Genomic DNA, 26,082 nt, shown 5'->3' with positions numbered 1-26,082 from the left:
CAAGAGAGCAGGGGATTGGACAGATGATGGTGACCTCAGATGCTAAGCATATAAGCAAACAGAAAATCAGAGAGGCGAAAGGCTGATATCAAAATGTGCAAGAAGCAGCAACACCGGTGGGGGAAAAAACAAGATCCTCCACTGATTCTCCATATCTCTCAGCTATGGAATTGTACAGTATGATTGCGTTTTTGCAGAGCCACTGAAGCCATCTAAAACAAATGGAAATAAATTGAAGGGTGTGTGTGTGTGAGAGAGAGAGAGAGAGAGAGAGAGAGAGAGAGAGAGAGAGAGAGAGAGAGAGAGAGAGAAAGAAAGAGAGAGGAAAAGAGAGACAACCGCTCTGCATGAGGTGAATGACAAGCATGAATATTTTACGCCTCTTGCCGTCCCTGAGGTGACGGCTATCAGCACGTCAGTCCTGCCTCCGATCCATTCACAGCTGCTGCCTTATTGGCACAATTAGACAGGGATAAGGCTCTGATTAATTGAACTGGGCTCTCCATTCAATACAGCAGTACAAGGTCTCTTATCGGGATCACAGCATGCTCTATTCCTCTGAATAATGACAAGTTGAAATACTATTGGCAGCCATGCACACACACTACAGTGTAGTCGCCACCCGTGTGCTTTGACCGGCCACTTGAAGATCCATTACTTTATTGGCTTGCTAACATAGCTGAACATAGGACTTTACCTCTGTGCTGGGCTTAAATCAAACGCTGTACACAAATACATACTGTATAATAAACAGAGTATATAAAATACATCAAACAGTGAGGCAGATAACTATAAAATAATATTAAAGTAAGATCAAACATCATAATAAAACACCAGAATAACTGTATTGCCACATGCAGCTTCCCCATCATTCGTTTTTACCTGGTATTAAAATAAGGTCTGAGTGATCCAATCACAAGTGGACAGCTCTAAGTACAGGTGTGACTGCACCAAGGACGCATTGCGGACGCATTTGAGATCTCAGACCACATTCGGAGGTGGTCTGGGCCACATATGACCACATTCTTTTAGCAGTGTGTAGGGGAATGTGTCCTGGGCTACATTAAGGACCGCCTACTCAGCTGTGCGCGGAACAACGTACTCATTTAAACTATTTCTTATGTCACTGAAACCACTAAGAATGAATTGTGTGTTTAGGATGTTATTATTTTACTGTTCGTTGCTGTGTCGCTTTTTTTTTTTTAATCCATTGTACTTCTATAAAGTGCTGACTTGTCAGAGTTTAGGGCTTTAAAGCAAATGAAAAACTACAGTATGAGTATATATGGTCTAATAACAGACCTAAATTTGGGGAAATGACCTATGGATTTTTCATGGCTCCGGTCCATTTATGGTGCTGTTATAATTGGTGTTATGAATCAGCAGTCTTGCCTTAAACTGTGTAATTTTGTGTGTGGAAATAGTTTTGTTGCAAAGCAGAGGTAGAAAAGTTGAAGAACAGTACCCTCTCCTGGCCTAGAGAGCAAGATGAGATTTTACTCACAACCAGCAGCAGGTTCAGTGATGCACTGTGTATGGTACATCAATACACAAACGTGGGACCAAAAATAGTCAAACTAATCATCACTAACACACAGCTAGGCCCATTTCAAGTCATCTGAAAATCAAGTGGGGAAACACAGAATTGAAATAATTGAGAAATAGTCCTTTTTTCATTCCTCAACAATTATATTCTGCTGGTTTAACAGCAAAAGAATGCGGTTTCACTGTGAAGCTCTCCAGCTGTAAATGTGTTAAAGCAGTTGACAGAACTGCTGCTAAATCATTCCCCATATAAATGCAGGCTGAAAAAGAACACTGCTTTCATTAAAACATTTCCAGCTAAATGTATATGTATGCTAAAACTGGCACTTTAATGTTTTATCCAAAAAGCAAGCAAATAGGCGGTACCTTATATTTATATAAAGCTATTCAGGAAAAAAAATCAACCCTAAATCAGTTCAAAACACTGCTATGGATATTCTGCAATTAATTAACATTAGCAGTATTGTAAAACACAGAAACAACCCATTGGAGAAGCTAAAAAAATGGGTCACAAGTAAAAAGGCTCTGTAATCTTCTGAAACAGCTGCACACTTTTTAGTTAACATTACTCGTAGAAGAGTTAATAGTGCATTTGTTGGGGGACTATTTTCAGTTGAGGGTTAATACACATTGGGTGCTCTAGTGAGTGTCCATGTTGGTTATGAAGTAACATGTCACCAAGTGCAACAGTATGGCTCATTGATGTGTTTTTAATAGTTTTTGGACAACATTGGAAGTCAATGGTTCAGAGGAATAAGTTATTTCAGACTACTGCTACACAGACAATTATTGTTAGTAGACTCAATTCATTGTTTTTTGTCTTTTCATGGGACTTGACAATAGGACAACTAAAGAATATTACCAGCCTTATTCTTTAAAGAACAGCTGATGTACGGTGTCTTCCCGGTTTAACTAGCCTTTTCCATGGTACTGACAGAAATCTGACTATCTAAAAAAATTTAAACCTGGTAAAGCCAAGGGTTGGTGTCAGTTACTTTGGGAAAAAAAAAGGGAATATATTGAGCATACGGTCAGGATTTCTCAGTTTCTCCACCAGCCGTAGCCTAAATACTAGGGCTTATCATATAAATTGCACATGAGAATTTTACTTTTTGGTACTTTTGGATTTTTAATACACTCTACAAGCACTCAAGAAAATGTAAGAAACTAACTGACACAGAAGTACGTAAATCAGGCAGGTTGAGGAAGTGAGAACACTAAAAACAGTAACAACCTTTCATTCAAAAATAACTCACAGACTCATACAGTATATCATAGATATATCCCACAGTATAGTGTTTTTGACTTTGAGGTTACTGGTTACACAGTTAGGATCCAGTTAAACAATGCAGAGGATTACCAAACGCTTCCAACCACAGACAACTTGCCACAGAATTAACAACTGCCCTTGAATCTGAGCCCCCAAAAGCGAGCCTGAGGCGACAGTGATCCAGGGAAGCTTTTAGTCTCTGGTATAGACTCTGAATACATTCTCTCTCTGACCTCCTTTTTTAACAGATATTTGCTGAAAGGAGGGTCCTTTAAGTAGCACAAAGACTGTGTGAAACTATTTTATAACAGCCCATGCTAAGAACACTGTCAACCTATGTTTTACCCCAAAAGACATGAGGACGGATTATGTGAAATATGTTATTTTCACACACCACAGTAGGGATACTCCTCACATCTTTTGAACTAGCTGTAACTAGAGTTTGGGTAAGATAACATTTTTATAGAATCTGAATCCTTTATCAAATCTTTGAATCTTGTTCTTTGCTAATAAAACAAAACAAACAGAAGAGATACAGTAAAAATTGTTTTAAAGTTGCACCAATCAATATTTTTATATAAACAATAACATATTCCCCTGAAGATTCGGATGGAGACCTGAGCTAAAAGTAGAGTGAATATTGGACTTAAATTTCCCCCTTCACTTTTCTGTTATCTTAACTATTCGTTTTGGTGCTTAACCCACCTGTTGTTGGATTAATTTAGCTAGCTAACTGTAAAGACAGCTAAACGCGAAGGGGGGAGAAATTCAGCAGGGAGGAGATTTTCGGAACGAACACTGTTAACGTTTACGGAGACGTAGCTAGCTAGCTAACATTATCGATGGCCGATGTTGTGACTAGGATGCCTGGGCTAGCAGACGAGGTGGCCGAGTGGTTAAGGTGATGCCTGGGTCTGATATTCTCTGTTTCCCGACGCTTCATAAAACTGCCGTTAGCGTCGAAGGCACCCGGCACCGGCTGGGGCTAACGGTAACTAGCTATTGCTACATGTCCCGGCTGTGTTGTCAGCTATCATCCCGAATGATGTCTCTTTGTGCCGGGGGAGTGAGGCAGGCAGACTGGAGTGTGCTAGCTGGCTAAATTAGCATTAGATTAATCGTCTATGTAGCTATACAACTAACGTTAACGTTACGAGGGAACTTATTCGTGGGTTAGTGCAGTGCTGCTTTTATCCATGGTCAAAACAGTCATACTACTAATAACTTTATGAGCGTGATGAACGATGTTGTAACCCTATGACGTTATCCACCAAGCATTAGCTAGCATGAATGTTAGCTACTTGTCAACCAGCACATACATTGTAGTAACATTAAGCTGGATTAATATCGATATGTATCAATCAATAAGGTTTCTGCTGTATTACTGTGTTGCAAAATGGCATGTAATTACTCACAAAATGATGCATTTTGGCAGAAAAAGTAGTGTTACCAGTATTTGTTTCTGTGACATTGTATGATTTACAATTACTCTGGAACGTAGCATCTGGGTGCCCGTGTTTTGACAGAAGTAACGAGTAACTAGATGGTGAAAGGTTATATGACGCCACTGACGGGCGACTAAATGAAACATGACGTGTCTGAAAATAAAATAACAGATTTCTCTGGGTTTGCCATTTGATGGAAACATTTGGTATAGTGTAACTACACAACTCAAAAAAATATATAACATAGGTATGGTCGTTTTTAGACATTTTAATGCAGAAAAGTTACATATTGTACCTTTAAGTGGCGTGTGTAAAGTTTAATCGTATAATAGTTAAAGGTTATGCCATGTCTATTTAAATACCTTTATTGCATCACAGGAGAGGGAAATATTTTAATATTTGCTTTGACACATTTATATAATGAAGACTGTTTAACCTTTATTTTTCTGGGTAAACTCAGAAGAATTTACCAGCTCACAACATATTGTGATAAAATGTGTTAGTCAGATGTCAAAATAAGTGAAATAAACTTCTCTTTTTACATTAGAGTGGTAGATCCTCTCTAAACTCAGTGCAAAGTGTGAAAAATAGGTCATTCCCTTCTGAAGTTTTGGCCTAATACTAGGGTTTTAGAGAAGGTTTTGGCACCCCCCAAAGAGGTTGTTAGCCAGCAGCAAGGGAAAATCACAAGCGCCAAAACGTTGACGCTGATATTTTACACTTTCGGCTGGCGCTGATAAGCTAGCCAAGCTGCATTGTTTTGACTGGACCTTAACGCTCCGCTGTGAAGCTAGTGCTAATTGGATCTCCGTTTGCAGAGTCAGGCTGTACCGGACTCGTCTGGTGACCATGCTGCCGGACCGGTGGTGCGGCGAGAAGCCGCTGCTGACTGGCGCGGAGCTCTCTCCGCCGGAGCTCCGACGGCTGTCTGTGTGCGGCGGGCTGTGCTGCCGTATGATGGCATCAGTTTTAAATTGAGACAGTTTCATGACCGGTTAAAAAAAACGTCTCATAGTCGCGTTAAATAGTAATCCAATTCTGTGTTTTGGCACAGTTGGTCTTAACACCTGATGTGAACCGTACGTGAGTAGGCCTACGCATGAAAACCACAGCGACTGCGGCATTGCCCTGAACGAACGGTGCGTCCTGCTCCGTTTTTCTGCTGCCCCCCCATTCACGTAGTGTCATGTTTTTACACTATGAAGGTCAAACACTGAAATTAATCCGTGGTTCACATGCATGGCGAACCGTGGTGGTCCGTTACACTACTGTATATTCAACATCACTGATAAATTATTATTATCAATAGAATGTAGCCCATTTCAAAATAAAAATATTATACTTCATAACATGATTGTATTATTATACAAATTAGCTACAACAGTAGCAGTTACGTTATGTTAGTCACTGCAAAAATTTTCAACTTAGGAGTAAAAAGTTACCTCAAGACCTGTTTATATTAATTAAACAAACGGGTCTTTAGGGTCAAGTTTAGTCAGATCGGGGCCCAAGTCCCTGATGTGAAAGCCCCCTTACTGTATTATATTCCATTTGGAATCGTTACCTGCCATCAGAATTTTGTGTTTTACTTATTTTTTACTCATAAATTGGTGTCTAAAAATGTACGCACAAAATTTCCTGGGGGAGAACTCCCAGTCCCCCCACTTACTGTGTCTCTGCGCAAAGGCCCATTCTGAGCCAGGAAAAACACTGAATACTAATGCCCCCCTCATTTATTTCAACTGGTGTGCCATCTGTGCAAAACCAGTATCAGTGTATTCCTGTTGTGTGGAGTGCAATACCTCTTCCTGGTCCAACATGTAGATCTGATTTCCGGTGTTCACACGGAGATGGGGGTCCCAGCGGTCTTGGGGTGGACGGTCTTGCGGAGGGCGGTCGTAGATGGGGCCCTCGTGCGGGGAAAGGTTGTAGGAGGGACGGTTGTAGGAGGGACGGTCGAAGGAAGGACGGTCGAAGGAAGGACGGTCGAAGGAGGGCCGGTCGAAGGAGGGACGGTCGAAGGAGGGACGGTCGAAAGAGGGCCGGTCGAAGGAAGGACGGTCGAAGGAAGGACGGTCGAAAGAGGGACGGTTGAAGGAGGGACGGTCGTAGATGGGACGTTCGTGGGCGGGACGGTCGTAAGAGGGAGCGTGGAAGGAGTGGGCGTGGGTGCGATGATGGTGATGATAGGAGGGGGGGGCGGCACACCTTGCATCTGGACAGGAGAGAAGGAGGGGGCAGGAAGGGAAAAGAGAGAGGGAGGAAAGAGAAGGTCAGTTAGGGTGATCGGCTGTGGAGGAGGGCTGTGATGCTGTGACACATGTCTGTCCTCATAACATCTGTGTCAGGTGTAATTGGAGTGTGTGTGATAGGTCAGCCAGATGTCATTAGTTATAATGAAACAAAATCCAAATATGCAATAAGTATTAGAGGTGCTGGTAGGCAATTTTTTAAACCTTGGGACAGAGCCAGGCTAGCGGTTTCCCTGTTTCCAGTCTTTATGCTAAGCTAGGCTAACCGTTCCTAGATGTGAGAGTAGTATTGATCTTTTTGTCCAACTCTGTGCAAGAAAGCAGGCAAACAGAATGCCTAACTAGTCCTTTAAAAAAGGTCAAATGCTTTAGTCATACTTTTAAAAGCCTTAAAACACTTCAAACTGGTTTACTTTTCATATTTTCCTTTAATTCACTAGTCCAGAGGATATGTCTTTGTTTTTCCCTTGCCCTTGTTTTCCTAACATCATTTTCCCCATTCACACAAACAGTACAAACATAAAACAAAAGCAGAGGCAGTTCCCATGACTAAAACATGGGTGCTGAGACACGGCTGAGAAAAGCAAAGAGATATTTCATTTATAAGCAGCAGGCACTTGCTAGTGACGCTGCAAACACACCCTTTGAATGTCAAATCAAGTCTCTGTCCCTGTTAGTTTTATAGTCACAGCTAAAAATGACAATTGTCTAATTGAAGAAGTCCTAGATCGAGCTCACCACCAAAATCTAATCATCCGTTCCTTGGCCTGAGGCTGTCCTGTCCACCACATTTAACAGAAATCTGTTCCGAGGTTCCTGAGATATCCTGCTGACAGACAGACACAGACTTTAATCTTCTCGGTGGGGGTACACAATTATCTTTAACGTTATCCCTGATTCCAAGGATCAATCAAGAAGATGTGGAAAAAAATGAAAATTATATCTGAGGGCTCTGTGCCTTGGATAATTTAGGGAATTGATCACCAAGTGTTGGAGATATTAATATGGATTTTCTTCTCCAAGGTAGCGGTTTCACTTCGTCTTAAATTAAAAATGTGTGGCTAAGGACCTTTGGTGAATGAGGCACTTTGTCTGTTCTTTCTTCACTCTAGCCTTATTGCACTGCTTTAACTTATGTTTTAACTTAAGGAACAGTTAAAACAGGCACAGAATAATACTAGCCCATGTCGTGTGTGTGTAATCTGTTCAAGCTTTTATCAGTCATAAAATGTAATTCGCGCTAACAGTTTGTTTGTGCACTTGTAAGACTTTTCTATAGGTTAAAATTCTCTTTCTCTGTGACTTGTTCAACATCTCTTGATGCATCTGTCTAATATTGACCTTGCATTTTCTCTCCCTCCTCTTAAGACACCTTATTTATAATCTCTGTTTAAGCTCTAGACATTTTTATTTCTTTTCCATGAAGCAAAAGGCAACAGCAGCATCTCTCACATGCTTCCCGTTACGCCACTGAGCATTTATAGTTTTCAGCTACGAATACAAAAGCAAACGTCTTGAGGCAGTTCCTCGCTTTATCCTGTCTGATGCTGGAATTCAAAGACTCCACTCTTTTAGAAACAGTCCAGTGGAACATGCCTGGGAACAAGGCTGAATCAATCGTACTTTGCTTTAATATTCAAAATAAAAAGGTGACTATTTCCCTATAAGGAAAATCACCACTCTACTAACATCAATTTTATATGCTCTGGTCCAGGGGGAGATTCGTGAACTCATTTGCACTGAAAACAAGTGATCTTACCAAGTTAAAACAACAGGATTAATGTGATTTTCCTGGGGTAAACAAGTTGAGAAAGACTTCTGCTGGGTGTGCAGCTCACGCCTCCTGCATAAATGAAAAGCCAAATTTACACTCACAACATCTGCAGGGTGTACTCACACACACACACACACACACCCTGATATTTGTTTGACAAAACTGAGGCTCTGCACTCTCTCCTTTTGAAAGTAAGCCAGAAACAGTCACCTGCTGAGGCCCACAATGCAACACTACAGCATGTCACAACCGATTATTTTACTGCATCATCACTTCTCAGATTCTTCCAGACAGTTGACGTATACAGTGATTCTCCATGATCCCCAGCCAGAGCAGAAAAAACAGGCTATTGTCTTAATTGTGGCAAAATAACAACTCAGGTGATCTTTCAAGTTCCTGTTTGAATTATGAATCGAGCTGCTGAAATATATATGAGCTCCTTCAAGAAAGACAAATGGATGATGTCTTTCTATAGTGGGATGATCACTCTAAATCTCAGCTACCATTTAGTCCAGTCACAAAATGTTGCACCTCTACAGATAAATGTCTTTTGTTTTTGTTGTTAAAATATGTTATATGAATCATTTGGGTGAACAGAAACTCGAGGCTATGAATATGGGCCACAGTGATGAGGCTGTGTTACGAAAGCCTCCGCTCAGCCTTTGTGTCTGCACAAAATTTAAAAGGGAGCAAAAAGTGGGAAAGACTGAAGCACGTAGGATGACAAAATAGCCTTTATGGAATTTTTGGCAGCCGGTTGAACGATTTTTTAATCTTATTTAATTTGTTTTCTTCCTGTAGAACACTTAATGCCAGGGCTTTCAAGGGTTGCAACTAATGGTTGTTTACATTATCAATGAATCTGCCAATTTATTTTAGAATGAATAATTGTTTGGTCTATAAATCATCAGAAAACATCCATCACAATATCCTAGGGCACAAGGACAAGGACCTCATTAAATGTTTTGTTCGACCAACGGTCCAAAACCCCAAATATTTTCAGTTTACTTTAATGTAAGGGCGTTTTCCCACCTGTAGTTTGTTTGCTTTGGTCCGAATCAGTTGGTGAGTTAGTAAACTTGGAGCGATTTGCCCTCGGTCGGTTTGGTTTGGTTTGGTTTCACACCTGGAAAAATCCAAGCGTACCAAAATGCGTCATTACAAATCAGGCAAAACGTCCAGCCCTCTTATTGGTCGGATATGTCTGAACAAGAAAGTAAATACAGGAAGAAGGTCCTGTGTTCTGGTCTAGTGGTCAAACCAGCTCATTTCATTAAAATTATCAGACATTGTATCGCAAGAGACATTACTACATCTGCTCTGGTCACCGAGACTTCGCTCTGCTGTGCCGGTGTCTGTCTCCAATTTTAGCGGCGGCTGGTTTGACCACGGAGATACGAGTGACGGATGGCAAGCTTGACTACAGTCTATTTCTGTGATAGAAACACTGCAAAGTGCTACTGCTTGCTGCTCTGCTGCATCGCAGATTGCTAAACACACCTGACTACAGGAGACATTAGCTCGGACTTGCGAAGTACATATAGTTGGTGCGGTTCGAGTACGGATCACGTTCTCACCACAAACGAACCGCTCCAGAGTTTAATTGAAAGCGTTCTCACCTGCCCAAACGAACCGCACCAGCGGGGAAAACGAACTCTAGTTCGATTCAACCGAACTAAAGGCTGACGGTGTGAAAACGCCGTAAGATGACGAAGGGCAACAAATTCTCACATTTGAGAACCTGCTACCATCTAAAGTTTGGCATTTTAATAATAATCAAACTAGTTGCTGCTTTATTTTCTTTCGATCCACTACTTAAATCCCACACTCTGTCACTCAGTTCTTATCACTTTTAAAAGCCACAATATATTATATAAGTGTCAGTTTTACCCTGTAACGGTCCAAGTGATGCTTATGGAAGCAACTGGCAGATTTTTATCTCTCCAACCGCAAATTATTAATTTCAAGTGTGGTTCTCTATAGTTACTCACATCTAGCTGGTGAAAGTAAGACCTGATACTCACTAGAAATTCTGAAAATACATATTGTGGAGTGCTTTGTGATATACTGTCAAGATTATGACTGGAATGGTTGTGTCTCATCACGACCATGAATAAACAGCTGAAAAAGCATTTTAAGGTACAAGGCTTTACACTCTATTAATCTGCTCTGAGTTATGTTGCACAGCAGGTTATTAGGAAATGTTATCTTCAAAGGCTAAATGGCAAAATATTTTTGTTGCAAAGGGAAATTGTAAAAGTGTTTTGGTGTGCATCACACAAAATGTTCCAGTTGTAAGCACCTTCATATATTTCATCATAAAGAGGAGTTCTGATGATCTATCACTGCTCACTTATTCTACTCTTTTTATGCATTATTCTTCTTGTGGATAGGTGTGTCGTCTTTGAGCCAAACTGTAAAAGCAGATTTGATTCTGAGTAAGTGCAAAATTAACCATTGGTCATTATCACCGGCCTCCAGAAACATAAAGCACTGTGTGGCATGCTCTCCCCTTCTCCAAAAAGCATCTCAGCCCTGGAATCCAAACTTTGTAACTGTGCAGAGCAAAGTCATGATGCTGAGATATTCACTGGAGGATAGCAGCATGAGTCATCCACAGCCCAATCTGCACTACTCTACTGTAGGCCTACCTCTCCACCCCAGAGGCTGCCTATTAAGGGCCTGTGAAGCGCAGTGGACAGAATTTCAATGAGCAGACTCATTCTTCTGTCTGTCCGTTCGTACGTACAGGGTGCACATATACTGTACACTAACAATTTGGCACAAGCAGAAATGCTGAGATGCCTCTTTACTCCACGCATCTTCCTCTACCTCACTTTCATTCACTCTCCACGGTCTGCTCTCTGCATTTCCCTTGCTCTGCCTTTGTTCCTCTCTCGTGTGGGCTCTTTTCCTTTTTCTGCCATCCCTAGCAGTTTACAAAGAAGAGTCCCATGCACCAATAGGATGACTGGTCAGCCTTAGTCAACGTTGTCATTACTGGAACCCGACAGGCCTAATGTTGATTTATACACATCGCTGAGCTCCAAAACAGCGCTAAAAATAAAGCTTGCAATATCCCGGGCCGCCTGGGGCAGATAATGTACTCCAGCAAGCATGGTGAACCAAAGCATCTTACTTTCTAGGCAAGAAAGCACCACACAGTGTACATGTCATTACCGTGACTTCAGCTGCACCAGTATTACATATTATTGCTTTCGAAAGGATTACCGGAAAAAAAATACCGACAGAATACAGATGTTATTTTGTCGAGAATTAATATATGGAAGGCAGTGAGAATAAATGCAGTGCTGCACTTTGACAAGCTGTGAGTCAGAGTGGTGCATATGTGAAGTACAGTAGGCTGCTGTCAGAGCTGATTCAAGAGGGGGATGTCAAGTGTCAGCAGCGGGGTCACAGAGGCCCAGAAGTACGATGGTTCTCGCTGAATAAGCACATTGGTCATGCTCTCAACTTCTGCTATATGCTGCGAAGGAGAAACTCCACCTCATCAGCCTTACATTAGTCTTGGCCACGGTAGTGGATTGGCATGAGCATTTAGCACAATAAATAATAGTAATAATAATCTTCATTCAGAAACCAGGCTTTTCCTTCATTAAAAGCTAATCAGTATAATTTCTCAGCTCCGTTGCACAAACTTACCTAAATATATCTGTGGGGGGTTGATAGGTATGTTGATCAATACCTATTACTCAACGATTACCTCACAGGGTGGTGTTGAGGCATCTGGCTTCCAAAACTCAATACCCAGCATGAGCAATTTAAAGCTAACAATCTCACCAGCTCCCACCACAACTAATACCCAAATAGCTTGAAGATGAAGTACTGTACACTGGTATGAGCAATCAACCAGCGACCAACTGTTCAGCTATGAAAAAGACAGCAACAGTGCCATTACAGCATTTTGCATCATGACACACTACCTCTACACCAGACACTTCTTTTGGATCTCTGCTTTAATTAGGTATCTCTATTGTGAAAAATGTGACTTTATTTGTGCCAATTACAGGCTACCATCACTCAGGGTTACTGGTGGAGTCGGAGGCGGTGTCAGACTTGAGTAGGAGATAAGTTGTATCTGTGTTGCTACAGTTACAGCTGATTACTAAATGTTATTTTAATGATCATGTTGTAAAGGCTAGTTTGTTTTTTTGTAATTATATTGGGTATAATGTAGCCTAGAAATCTAGACGCACCCTAGCGGCAGCAAATGTAATTTGCAGCCAGGGGAGGCACTCTCCGTTGGCTTGCGAGTCAGGCCAATCACATCGTGTATAGAGTCGGTGGGCGGGCTTATGGCTGCTGCTGCTTCTGGGAACAGTGGTCTTCTGGAAGACTTGGAGTTAAGCTTTTCTTTCAGGAAAGGACAGCACTGAAATCATTCTTAAAAAAGGAAGATGTGTTCGGAGTTTTGCCGAGCGGATGCGGCAAAAGTTTAATCTATCAACTAGCTTCGCTGCCTTCTTCGTTGCTCGTCCTGGTTGTAGCGCTATCCTATTGCGTGCAGAGGGAATTTGAAAGACAACCGTTTATCCCCTCGGATTGAGCCAATAGTGAGTTCCCAGACCCAACATCTTGATGTGGGTCTGGCTTGTCAGGCTAGGTATAATGTGGACTTTGACACATTCATTTTGGAGCTTTAACGCTTACTACAATTGTTGCTTAGCTATAAGTCTGTTTTATGACACAACAGCAAACCAAAATCTACTATAAACTAAATAAATAATTACACACTAAAACACACTTTGAGTTGTGTGACATCTATAGTACATCTATCTGTTGTAGACCACAGTAACATTGATCTTCACATGATCGGCCATGACCGGCGACCGGCTGGTCAGTCTGACATATGCCGATTTTATGCCGGTCAAATGCACTCGGGCGCCGCATGATTAACATTGCGCAACATCAGCATCATACGTGCACACGCAGGGTTTCCGCTATATGCATGTAGCAGCGACGCACCGCCGCTCCTTCAGCTGTTTATGAAATGTCATTAAGTCATAATTATACACGGCTCTGCAGAGCCGTCTGCTCTACTGATCTCAGGCGAACGGTCAGCCGCTCTCTCTCTCTCTCTCCCCTCTGAGGCTGAACAACTGGAACATGAAAACCACACTCGCGCGGGTCCCATGAAATATGACAGCTACAGTTTATTGGAAAATGGCGTTGGGCACACTGACTTTGATAAATGTACTGTTTATCAGACCCCAGGTGAGACAAGAAGCTAATGCTAGTGAACGCTACAGTGCCTCTGACGCCCCACTGCAGGAGACGTTATATTCCTCCGACACGCTGTAGTGTCGGAGGAATATAACACTTTCCAGGTTAGTGGGGATGCATACCTCTCAAAACCAACATTAAAAACATAGTAATCTTCCCTCAGCGTTTAGTTTTGTTGCTACACTGTGTGTAAAATGAGCGGTGACGTTAAATCATCTGTTTCTGGTAACTGCACCCTAGGGTACCGTCTATTTGCTGGATTGTTTCCGAGGTAACCGTCGGTAGACATTAGCAGATAAGCCCGTTGACAGCAACGGTATTGTTCATATTTATGCACAATGACAAATAAAGCAAACTTGCTAAAAAGAACTACACGCTGTTTTCAGGTAACGTTACTGTTGACGTTCAAACACCCCTTGAATTGATGTACAAGTGATTGCAATAGGCCTGTGTTATTGCCTGCGTTTTGAGAAATATCTTTATACTGCAAGGCTATATTTATTTTATTTTTATTTGTTATTTATATATTATTTTATTGTCATTACCTGTTTTCTACGGAGCCCCTAAGGGGACATAAGCAAAAGAAAATCTAAAGTTTAGTTTAATGTGCTCACACGAAACTTTCATGTGCTCACGTGAAACTTTCATGTGTGCACGCAAAACCTTTTCACATGAGCACATGAAAGTTTTGTGTGAGCACATGAAACTAAACTTTAGATTTGTTTTCATGTGCACCGCTTTGAAACCCATTTCTGAACAGCGCCAAGGCCAGTGCCACAGTCAGCACCACTGCAGCAAAGAACTCCAGTTAGAAAGGATGGCGGCTAAAGATGAGTTTATATCATAGACTGTATATAGAATGGACCAACAGATCCTGTTGCTCTGGACGGAGACCAGTGAAGGCCATTAGAAGCACTTTTCCGGTGAGCGCCGAGCGTTACTGCGCAGCCTCCAACTGAGAGAGACAACGTAAATGTGACGTGAGCAACCTGTCTGAATGTTGGAAGTCTTCTGGTAGCTGTGCCAAGAGAAATCTCAATCATTCCCAATCTTGCAGAGACGGAGCGCGTAGGTATATGTAAGGAGATAACATGGACACAGGCTAATTATTGATCACTAAAATGCTAGTTAACCTTAGTAATTAAACGTAAACAGCTAATGTAAGTCGAAACTGCCTGCGAGCTTCTCCTGTACTATATGGTAATTCCTCTACTATGCGACAGTAAGTCGCGTGGTTATGACTCAATCGTTAGCCTATTTTTACAAAAACACCTGCTACGGAGCCATAACGTGAGATACAAGGTAATGGAGCCTTTTATACATTGTCGTGTTTCTTTAGAAATAAACAATGGACAAATAAAGTCTTTAAACGCTTCAGATGTAAAGTTATTCGCTGTCAAAGTAACGTCAAAATGAATGGCAGTCAATGGAATGCTAACAGGGGGTGGGTGCTTGTTAGCATCAAAATGGCGCCATAGGAGGTTCGAGCTCTGAAGCGAAGGTTACCCCCTTGGTTTACATAGATGCCAAAAGGCTTCAATTTGTCATAAGAGTAGGGTGACCAGATGTCCCGAAAAATTCGGGACAGTCCCGAAATTCAAGCAGTTGTCCCGAATCCTGCCCTAATTGTCCCGAAAATTAGAGCAAAGTCTCAAGAGCAGACTCTTGAGTAGTTATAGTCCGATATAACATTAGTCGCAAATTTTGATAACATGCATTGCTATTTTTCATTCATTCATGTTGAAATGGAGGCTCAGGCTGGTGTCCCTGGACCCGATGAACACGTAGCTAAAAAGCAAAAACATCTCTGCAGGTACTGGGAGGACTGGATAGGGAAATACCCCTGGATTACAGCAGTTTTACATGATGCAAACAAAGCATTTTGCAATGTATGTAGGAAGGAGTTTGGTATTTCACACGGGGGGAGTCAGACGTCAGGCTGCATTCTAGCAGCAAACTACATATAACTAACAGCACAACTGTACAGACCAACACTTTGTGTTTGTTTTGTGTTTCATAATGACACTTGAGTTCATGATTTTTTATTTGTATTTTCGGGTTTACATGACAGTTGAATTCCTGAATAAAAATAATAAATTATTTTGGTGCGGAGTTTTGAAATTCATGCCCCCCCCCCTCTCCTCTCTGAGTTCAACAGGGACATTCTAAAACTTATAAAGCCCATGAGAACCACGGAGAGTCAACCCACAGCCGCTCCGCTGCCCTGCTGAAAATGTGAAGCAGAAACGCTTAATGTCAGATAATGTCCATAATAATTGGACGTTTGGATCGATTTGACAGTTTTCAGTGATTATGAGGAGCAATATGAGAGAGAAATTTGGTAATCATTGATCATTGTTTAGGTACATTAATCCACGTTAAGCTTTTTCACGTTAAGCGTTTTAGAATGTCCCGCTCAACATCCCTTTTCTCGTAGAATTAATCGAACATCCTCTTTCCTTATGTTTAATCCATTCTCCTTGCATTTTGAGTACATCCACCTATATCCGTGGAGTTGGCCAGATGTTTGTAACTGTTCATATATAAAAGTAATTGCCCGATCCAAATTGCTGTATCCCTTGCTCCGGAACAAGATTTTAAAATCCGTTTTAAATGTTGTATCGAAACAATATAATGGTGACGACTTGCAAGCAAAGCAGCAATGTCCTTATAATGAAGACCTAGATTAAAATATAGTGCAACTAACTCCTGTACTGTAGTCATTTCTCTAACTGTCACTGTCATGGCCCAGGCTGCATCAATATACAGCTTTCATGTGCTCACACAAAAGTTTTGCGTGCTCACATTAAAGTTTCACGTGAGCACATTAAACTAAACTTTAGATTTTTTTTTTTGCTCATGTCCCCTTAGGGGCTCCGTAGTTTTCCCTGTTGTCATACAGAAGTTTAGTTTGCTAAATATATCACATTTCTTTAGTTTAGATATTGGATGTGAAAAGAAGGAAATGGTTCTTCCATAACATTGCCCTTTAGATGTGTGTGAATTTTCCACACTAGGAGTGATTTATATAGTTCTATTTTATAGCGGTCGATTATCTGTTCAAAACATTTTCTATGTTCTATGCAAAATGTAAAATGTTCTATGAAAGAAAATAACAGTTATATTTTTAAGAAAATAAATATTTGTGTGTGCTGTAAAGTGGTTAGAAAAAACGAAATCAGAATCGGCTAAAATCGGTATCGGCAGGTCAAACTCAATGAAAAATCGGAATCGGCCTAGAAAATTGTAATCGTGCATCTCTAGTTTTATCTGTATTTTAAGATGTTAATCTGGCCCTTTTCCTCTTCCTTCTAACTACTGCTGTGTAATTCTAAGTGGAGTATTGGACAGATTGTACACACGTCTCAAACAGCAGAACACGGCTCTCCCAACTATTGGAAAGGGATGATCCAATGCAGAAACAGAATGTCTGCCATTCTTCATTTCACACAGGCCTGAGGACAGATTTTCTTTCTATGTCTTCACATATTTTTCAACAAAAATATAGGCCGTCTGACCACTGTCACTAATATACAGTCTTGCTTTCCGATGGCTGTGGATTGTAGTGTTGTGGCAATGACTTTTTGTGAGTGAATCACACAAAATGGGCTTAAAACAGACATTACTTCTGGTGAACTTTTGTACTATGTGGCACCTCCTGTGACTTATCAGAATTTGCCTCCGACTTGAATTTGTGACTTTTGAACTCATGACGACTATTGTGTTAATTGCCAGCACATTTATGAAGCTGTGTTGTGTGAGCTAAAATGTCCCTGTATGACGCCCACGCTTTATGTGTCTGTATGTGTGCATTTGTCAAATTTGAAATCAAAGACATGCCAAGTATCCAAGCTAAATCCACCTCAAAATCTGGCCATTTTATGCACCACTTATCAATATTTCTACACATGGATCAAATGTCAATGTCGATGTGTAATGTAAAAAGGGGTCGCTTGTAGAAAGGAACCAACAGAGAATCATCACGTGATTCTGCAACTCTCTAGCCTTTTAGTAGATATGCAACAATTCAGCTTTTCCTATCCCGATACTGATTCAGATACCTCCACTAGGGTCTCTGCCATTACATTACATTACATGTCATTTAGCCGACGCTTTTATCCAAAGTGACTTACAATTGCTATATATATATATATATATATATATGTCAAAGGTTGCACACTTCTGGACCGGGTACCAATCCGATGAGAGTGCCCTCTTTTTCCCAAACTTTTAATCTGTATACTTCAGTGTGTAAAATTCAAGTAATTTTTATGTAAGGTAACATGAGGCCAAAGCTTGATATGGCACTAAAATGCCAATGCCCCACCATGACTGAGTGAAGGTAGTGACTGAAGAAACGACATTGATATTGACAAACAAATTGTATCTAATGTGAATCAATCACATCAGGGCCGATACCTAATATCGATCTGATGCATCAGATCAGTAGCCTGGATCCGCCCTCTTACGTACTTCCGCTCAATTTTCATTTTCCTTTAGTACGTCATCTAGGTTTTGGTATATTCGCGGGTTTTCTCCAGCCAATCTTTACCAGTCCAATGAGCGAACAGAGGGAGTGGCTGAGAACGATGACGTTGAGGTCGTCCGCTAGTTTGAGTTGTAGTTTGGTAATGGCGGCGGAGAAAGATACGAGCGAAGCCATTCGGTCCGTTGTGGCAACGCTGCCGAATATCCAGAAGTTAAAGCCCAAGCAAGATCAATCTTTGCCGAGTTTTGTTGGTGGCCATGATGTTGTGGCCCTCCTCCCCATGGGGTTCGTGAAAAGTTTGATTTTCCAGCTCGCTCCGTTAGTGGTGAAGGAGTTGGCTAAGGCGAACGCTAGCGATGCTAAGCCGACATCACGACCAAACATTAGCGATTGGTTATGGCAGATCCAATAGTTTTAAACAGAGTACCTGCCTTCAAGGAAGTTAACACTTGTCAATGGAGAGTGGCCAGACTCGCTGTACAAATGAAATGTACGAGAGTCTGGTAGGACCAGGCTATCAGATCAGACAGACAAAGTTAGTAACTAGCTAGTGAAAATCGTGGAGCGTTTAGTGGCTAAAAAGACATATACTGTACATAAGATATTTTCCTTAGGAGTTGGTTGCAACCAAAACAAAGCTAAAAGATGAGTAAAGGACTTAAATTCATCAGCTTGTTAGAAACACAACTCAAAATAAATGGTAACTGTTTGCTAACACATTAGCAACATTATAAGGTGAAACATTGTTAGGGTTGAAGTTTTTCAGCTTGTTGTAAATTTCTTCTACCCCCAGGTGGCCAAAACAATTAATAATGCAGCTTTAAAGTACACCCACAGATCACACTGAATACTTCTTAAATATACTGTACATCAGAGTCACAGTGCACCCTCTGTGCATGCATCCCCTTGCCCTAAGCACTGATACCTACCTTCCATCAGCACCTAATCCTCCTCTTTAGTACTATATCCACCTTCGCTCAGAACTGTATGTACCTACTCTCCACACTATACTCCTTTTCTGAGTACTATAGGCCGTCTTCAGGGCTGCTACAGAGCTGAAACATAAGGCTTCTGAAGTAAAAACTCACTTGCTGATCACTGTAGTCATAATGTCTTTACGTGTAAAAGTGTACATTTACATCACCAGCTCAAACTATAATGCAAAGAAATGTATGCGTCTGTCTGTATATGTGTGTGCCCACATGTAGGTGTGGTGTTGTCTGTGTGTAGACCGAAAGCAGTGAATATGTAAACAAATAAAACTGCCCTTCCCATACGACTGTATCAATCTAGGCAAAAGCTTTGATCCCTACAATGGGTCCACTTCAACCATGAAGGAGAGATGTTTGATGAGAGGGGGGGGAGGGTGTGTGTGGGTGTGTGTGTGTGTCACACAGAGAAAGAGAGAGAGTGGTAGAGGCAGAGAGAGTATTCTCACCTATCAGATCATTCACCCAGCCCTCACGCGGCACGTCCCGGGTTCCCCATTGCTCACCCAAAGCGTCCACACGGCGTCACTGTTGCTGCACTGCTAGCGCCTTGAATCTGCCCCCAACTCCACCACACAGGAAACAAGGTTACTGCCCAAGAGATGTCACTTCCGAAACACCCACTCCCGCTCGCTTGCTCGCGCTCGCTCCCTCACGCCCCCAGCCTATTGCCATGACAACCGAGAAAAGAATAGAATATAAGTGAGTGTTAAAGAGACAGAGGGATCAGAGAGACAGGAGAAAGAGAGATGCAAAGAGAGAGACAGAGAGGGGAAGGACAGAGGGAAAATGTGGGAGAGTGAAGCAGAGGAGAGGAAGAGAATAGGCAGAGAGAGAGAGAGAGCGAGAGAGAGAGAGGTAAATGAGTGGGAGGGGAAAGGATGGATGATGGAGAAGAGGGTGAGAGATTGAGAGAGAGAGAAAGAGAGAGAGAGAGGAGGCATGTGGTGGGATGTGATCATGGGGGAAAGGGAAGAGGAGGAGAGAGGTGTAGATGCTGTGAATGCCGTGAAGGAGAAGAAGAGAGAAATGAAGTGATGAAAGAGAGAAAGAGGGAAGGATGGGAGGAAGGAAGGAGGACACTTTTTTGGGAATAGGGAGCCCACATCTTGTTCCCATAGCAACACAGCCATCCATGAAATACTGACTTGTACCTCACTCTCTTACTCTCTCTGCTTCTGTCTCTCCATCCCTCCCCCTCTCCTTTTCTCTTTCCATCTCTAACTATATATACACACACACCGTGAGCGTAAGTTGGCACTGAGAATGCATGCAGTAATCCAAGCTCTGCAACATTGTTAAACACATCAAAAGGTACCGAATATACCATCAGTGTATTGCTCTGCAGGAATTAATCTGTGTTGTTACACTCACAGTAGCTGTGTCTTAGATAGGTTCAGATTGTATTACGTTTGTCTTTATACAATACTAATAATATGTTAAGATAGTACTGGGTGGCTGTAATCACTCCTCCTTGCCACACTGGCTGTGAAGTGATTCATTCCTAAAGCAACTACACTGTAAAGGCTGGAGCATGCTAAAATGAATTAGCTTTTACTTTCCGTGTGAACCTGCCTAAGTGTTTGTATTCCAAGTAGCCACAGTCGAAAGGTGGAGCAAAAAGCCTGCTGTACAAAAGGATACAACAGCACACACTTAAGTAGGGGTCCCCCAAGGCTCCATACTTGGTCCAATCCTGTTTACACTGTATATAAATGATCTGCCAGAGGCATGTAAAAACGTTGATGTCCAGATGTATGCAGACGATGCTGTAATCTTTACACATGCTAAGAACTACCAAGAGATAGCATCCACACTGGCTCACATTGATGACTCTACCTAAACACCAAAAAAACTGTTTGTATGGCATTTACCAAACAAAACATGAAGGTGTCACATTCTAATGTGTTCCTTAGAGGACAGGATCTTGATATTGTTAATGAATTCAAGTATCTAGGAGTCATATATGACTCCACCCTAACATTCAAAAGTCATGTAAAAAAGGTGGCAAATAGTTAAATTCAATTTGCAGAATTTTAAACAAGTTAGGCCATTTCTTGACACTAAAGCTGCCAACTTGTTCTTATATACTATGATCTTTTCACATATTGAGTATTGTTTTACAAACTGGTCATTAACTAGCACAACTACTCTTAAAAGCATTGAATCTCTATTTAAGAAAGCCATAAAAACGTTTAATAAAAAGGCATTGTCATTTCACCATTGCGATATCTTAGAGAGACATACATTTTTAAGCTTTGACATTTTTAAACATTTCAAGTATGTTTGTTTGGTATATAAAGTGTTACATAATCTTGCCCCCCCCCCCTCCGCTGCATGGCTTTTTTCAAAGACTTGAAAGCGGAGGTAGTACACGGGCCTCTGTAAAAGGGGACTGTATGATACCATTTAGACGCACCACTTCTGGACAAAACGTATTGTCAATAATAGGAGGTAAACTCTGGAATAGCCTGCCCCTCCCAATAAGAGAGTGTCCTACATTCAACACCTTTAAAACTCACTTAAAACAGTGGCTTCTAGAAAACCAGAGATGCACTCACTTTTAACTATCACACATTTCATCACCCATACACTTTCACTGTTAAATTGAATGCAGTATAGAGGTGGGTGAGTAATTTCTTTGTCATCATGTATTTTTGTTTTGTTTGTTTGTTTTGTCAATGTATATGTCACCATTATGTGTACCTTTTAATTTATAGTGAATGAGTGCTGTATGACTGCTGGCTTGTCTCTATGTTAGTCCTATGTCACCTGCCTAGAGACTGCAGATGAAAAGTAGTTATTTTTACTAATTCTGGCATATTTACATGGTGTTTTTATACAACAATGTTCATAAATATGCATGGTCCCTATCAAATAAACCAATAAAATAAAATAAGGAAAGTCTGTCCTCAAAGGAATGTGTTTACACAAAAGGTTATAGGAGTTGTGTGAAGAAGTTTGACAAATTTGTTTGTCGTAGTCATATTAATTCTGATGTCAGAAAGGTTCACACACACTCTTCCATGATCTTACAAGCACTTTGTTTTGAAGCACATTGACGCTGAACTCCACTGATTTTACACATCAAAGTCTGTTTACAGGTCGTGGGGAGTACTACTGCATGTGTGAAAAGAAGTTGTATAAAGCCTTTTGTGGCTCCAGAGGGAGCTGTGTGAAGTCTAATAAATTGCCTCAAGTGATGTCACATGAGTCAGTTGGGGCTGAAGACTACAAGTTTGAAAATGAAATAAATCTGGGGGTTGGGAGTTAGAAAGAAGTGAGCTTACCAGACCTTCTCATCTCTGCTTGAGGCTAGCGACTCAAGGCTATATTAGATGCTACAAGCAAAACACATCCAAATATCCGACCCAACTGCCGGCAGTTGAGTTGCATTGTGGGTAATGTAGGCACCAGGTTTTGACAAGACAGAAGACTGCATGGATGTCCATCATGAGTCAGACAATGTTATAGGAGAGCAACACTAAAACACAAGGAGGGAATCTGGCAACTAAAAAAAGCCATAATTCTGGAAGATACTTGATTTGGCCAACTCAGACTGCTGAACCATCATTTTAGCTTCAGGTGACTTTTAGAACCCATTTTTGCATTTAAGAGTTGCACTAATTAGGGGTCGCTTCACAGCCAGTATGGAGAGGAGGAATGATTACAGTGACAACTACTTTAACTTGCATGAGGCATGAGAGTCAGTGTTCTATTTAGATGGACCCATCCTGTGGCCGGGTTGGCTCAGTGGGTAGAAAATTCTAAAATTCACCTGAAGCTAAAATGATGGTTCAGCAGTCTGAGTTGGCCAAATCAAGTTGGTATCTTCTCAGTGCTGCATTTGATTACGGTCGACCATGACATATTACTAGACCGATTGGAAAACTGGGTTGGCATTTCTGGCACAGTACTAAACTGGTTTGAGTCTTATTTAAAGAATAGGGACTACTTTGTGTCTATAGGGAATTATACATCTGAGCATACAAATATGACGTGCGGAGTTCCCCAAGGCTCAGTTCTGGGGCCTCTCCTGTTTAACATATACATGCTTCCACTGGCTCAAATTCTGGAAAACAATAAAATAAGTTACCATAGTTATGCGGATGACACACAAATTTATATAACCTTATCGCCAGGGGACTATAGTCCAATACAACAACTGACTAAGTGCATTGAACAAATTAACGACTGGATGTGCCAGAATTTTCTTAAATTAAATGATGAAAAAACTGAGGTGGTTGTTTTTGGAGCAAAAGTGGAACAATTAAAAGTCAGCACTCAGCTTCAACGACAATGACAATGTTAAAAACAACAGACAAAGCCAGAAATCTTGGTGTAGTCATGGACTCAGACCTGAATTTTAACAGCCACATTAAGACAATTACAAAGTCAGCCTATTACCACCTTAAAAATATATCAAGGGTTAAAGGACTTATGTCTCAGCAGGTTTTGGAAAAACTTGTCCATGCTTTTATCTTCAGTAGACTTGACTACGGTGTCTTTACACGTCTCCCTAAAAAATCAATCAGACAGCTGCAGCTGATTCAGAACGCTGCCGCTCGAGTCCTCACTAAGACCAAGAAAATGGATCACATCACTCCAGTACTGAAGTCTCTACACTGGCTTCCAGTGCCTCAAAGAATTGATTTCAAAATACTTTTGCTGGTTTATAAATCACTAAACGGTTTAGGGCCAAAATACATTTCTGATCTGCTGCTACACTATGACCCACCCAGACCTCTCAGGTCGTCTGGGACAGGTCTACTTGTTGTCCCCAGAGTCAGAACTAAACAGGGGGAAGCAGCATTCAGTTTTTACACTCCACACTCCACTCTGGAACAAACTCCCAGAAAACTGCAGGTCCGCAGCAACTCTCAGTTCTTTTAAATCAAAGCTAAAGACCTATCTTTTTGATGTTGCCTTTCTTTAAATAACTGTTCATTTGTTATACTGAATATGCATTGATGACACTGTATGACATTCTATAACTGCTCTTTAATGTTTAATTTCTTATACTGCACTGTAACTTTTATTCACGTATTTTATCTCTCAGTTCTTTAATTTCTTATACTGCACTGTAAATTTTTATTCTTGTCTTTATCTAGTGGTATTTTTGAACAGATAACGGACATATCTCTGAGAAATTCTCCAACACGGGTGTGACATAGATTAGAACTCAAAAAACACAGGTGTGACAATAGATTATCCATACAAGGACCACGTCTGTGAACTGATCAGATTTAGTCTGTGAACTAGGTCAATAAGAAAGACAACGTCTGTGAACTTGTCAGATATTTCTGTGAACTTATCAAGAGACAGACTGTGAACTGTCCCGGATTTAGCAAGGTTTACCGAGATTAAACTAAGCTTTGTAGCGACGGCTACATCATAGTGAAAAGTAGCAATCTTGTAATGGGTAACGAAAACACCAGGTAACCGGAGCCAAAAGGACCTGTGGTCGGAGAAATGTTTTTTGTTTTGTTTTTTTTAATCATTTTTACCTGCACTTTGATGTTTTCATTTGTTTTGGGTTTTTTTTATCGTTTTCTAACTGCTCTTTAATGTTTTATGTAAAGCACTTTGAATTGCCCTGTTGCTGAAATGTGCTATACAAATAAAGCTGCCTTGCCTTGAGCAGGCGCACATATACTGAGAGGTTTATGCCTCAACGCAGAGGTCCAGGGTTCAAATCCGACCTGTGACGAGTTCCTGCATGTCTTCCCCCTCTCTCCCCTTTCTCACCTAGCAGTCAATAAAGGCAGAAAAGCCCCAAAAAATAATCATTCATAAGCTGACCTCGAGATAAAAGACAATATGCAATATGTCTAAAGGAGGAGGGGGGGATCAATATGGCCATCACCACGCAATGAATCTCAATGGAGTCCAACTTTTGACACTAACTCCTGGCAGCCTCTTCTCCAACCCCCCCTTCCCTTCCCTTTTCCCATCCATATCTCCCATCCTTCTGCCCATCTGTTTCTCAGCCCCCCCACCCCTTTGCTCTCTGGCTCCCTCTCTGGCTTCTTCTTCCTGGATGTGGCCTTCTCTTTTATACCCTCCTGAAAACCTTTCATCTCACTGCCCACACCCACTCCTCCCCCTTTTGTATTTACGCTGTTACTCTTCCACCCTTTCATCCTTAATATTCCTCTATTTGGGATTTAAAAAAAATAAATGATCTGTCCTAGAATCACATTTCTACCTTTTACCTCTATCCTGTTCCCTCTCACTCCTCCATCTTCTCTCACACTTCTATTTTTATTTCTAGATCTCTGTGATGTTTTCTCTGCCTCTGCAAATCTAAATTCAAATGTACCTACCTGGCTTTCAGTCTGATCTTTTCTTTTCTTATATGTGGCCTTTTCCTTCTTTCTTGATCTCCCTGACAAATTGAAATGCTTCACATAAGCACATGTTAGGATTAACAGATTGCTTATAATAATAACTACACAATGAACAATAAATACAAATGACTCCATCTGTTCAACTTTTGTGTTTAGTACTTTTGTGTTCATCTATGTTCATTACTTGTGTGGAATGGCAACTGTGCCCATTATTAGCACCAACAACCTCAAGATGTCCCTGTCAATCATTTGCATTTACTTGCATAAATCTTAATGCAGCTCATTTGAAACTTGGAGATCTTGACCATATTGCATACGACAATGATATGCCACATGCCTAAATAGAAAATATACAAAAAAGAAATTAAAATGATTGTGTCTAATAAACTGAAAAGTCCATGTAAAAGAGTATTTCTCTTCAACATTTCAATTTGGTGAGGATTTTCCCTAAGATTCTAAATGGGCAGACTTAGGCCACGTCCACACTTACCAAAACGACCCGTCTTCCCTGGCATCGTTTCAAGAATGTTTGCGTCCAAACGGATCCATTTGTAAATGACTCAACACGCCACTTCATATTCCAGGCTTATAGGTGGCGCTGTTTCTGCTACAGAAATTCACCAAAGACAGAGAAGAGGCGGAGCATGCGCATAAAGCTTGGGCGCTGTATACAAACAGACAGTAGAAGAAGAAACCAAACAGCCCTAGTAACCCTAAGTGGCTC

The 26,082-nt window shown here is 41.2% G+C and overlaps 1 protein-coding gene across 1 annotated transcript in view; it reads right to left on the bottom strand.

The window, feature by feature from the left end:
* syngap1b (synaptic Ras GTPase activating protein 1b) overlaps positions 1–25,873 on the bottom strand; it is a 132,313-nt gene extending 106,440 nt beyond the window's left edge. Inside the window, exons 1-2 of the mRNA XM_078251763.1 lie at positions 25,849–25,873; positions 6,063–6,475 (exon numbers count right to left, since the gene is read on the bottom strand). Of these exons, the coding sequence (XP_078107889.1) occupies positions 6,063–6,475; positions 25,849–25,873 (438 nt within the window). The remainder of the gene's footprint in view (positions 1–6,062; positions 6,476–25,848) is intronic.
* Between the last annotated feature and the right edge of the window lie 209 nt (positions 25,874–26,082).

This window comes from Sander vitreus, chromosome 6 (genome assembly GCF_031162955.1).
Source record: "Sander vitreus isolate 19-12246 chromosome 6, sanVit1, whole genome shotgun sequence".
In the NCBI taxonomy this organism is placed as follows: domain Eukaryota; kingdom Metazoa; phylum Chordata; class Actinopteri; order Perciformes; family Percidae; genus Sander; species Sander vitreus.
The sequence above is the reverse complement of the archived record's forward strand: the minus strand, read 5'-3'. Positions and strand labels throughout refer to the sequence as shown.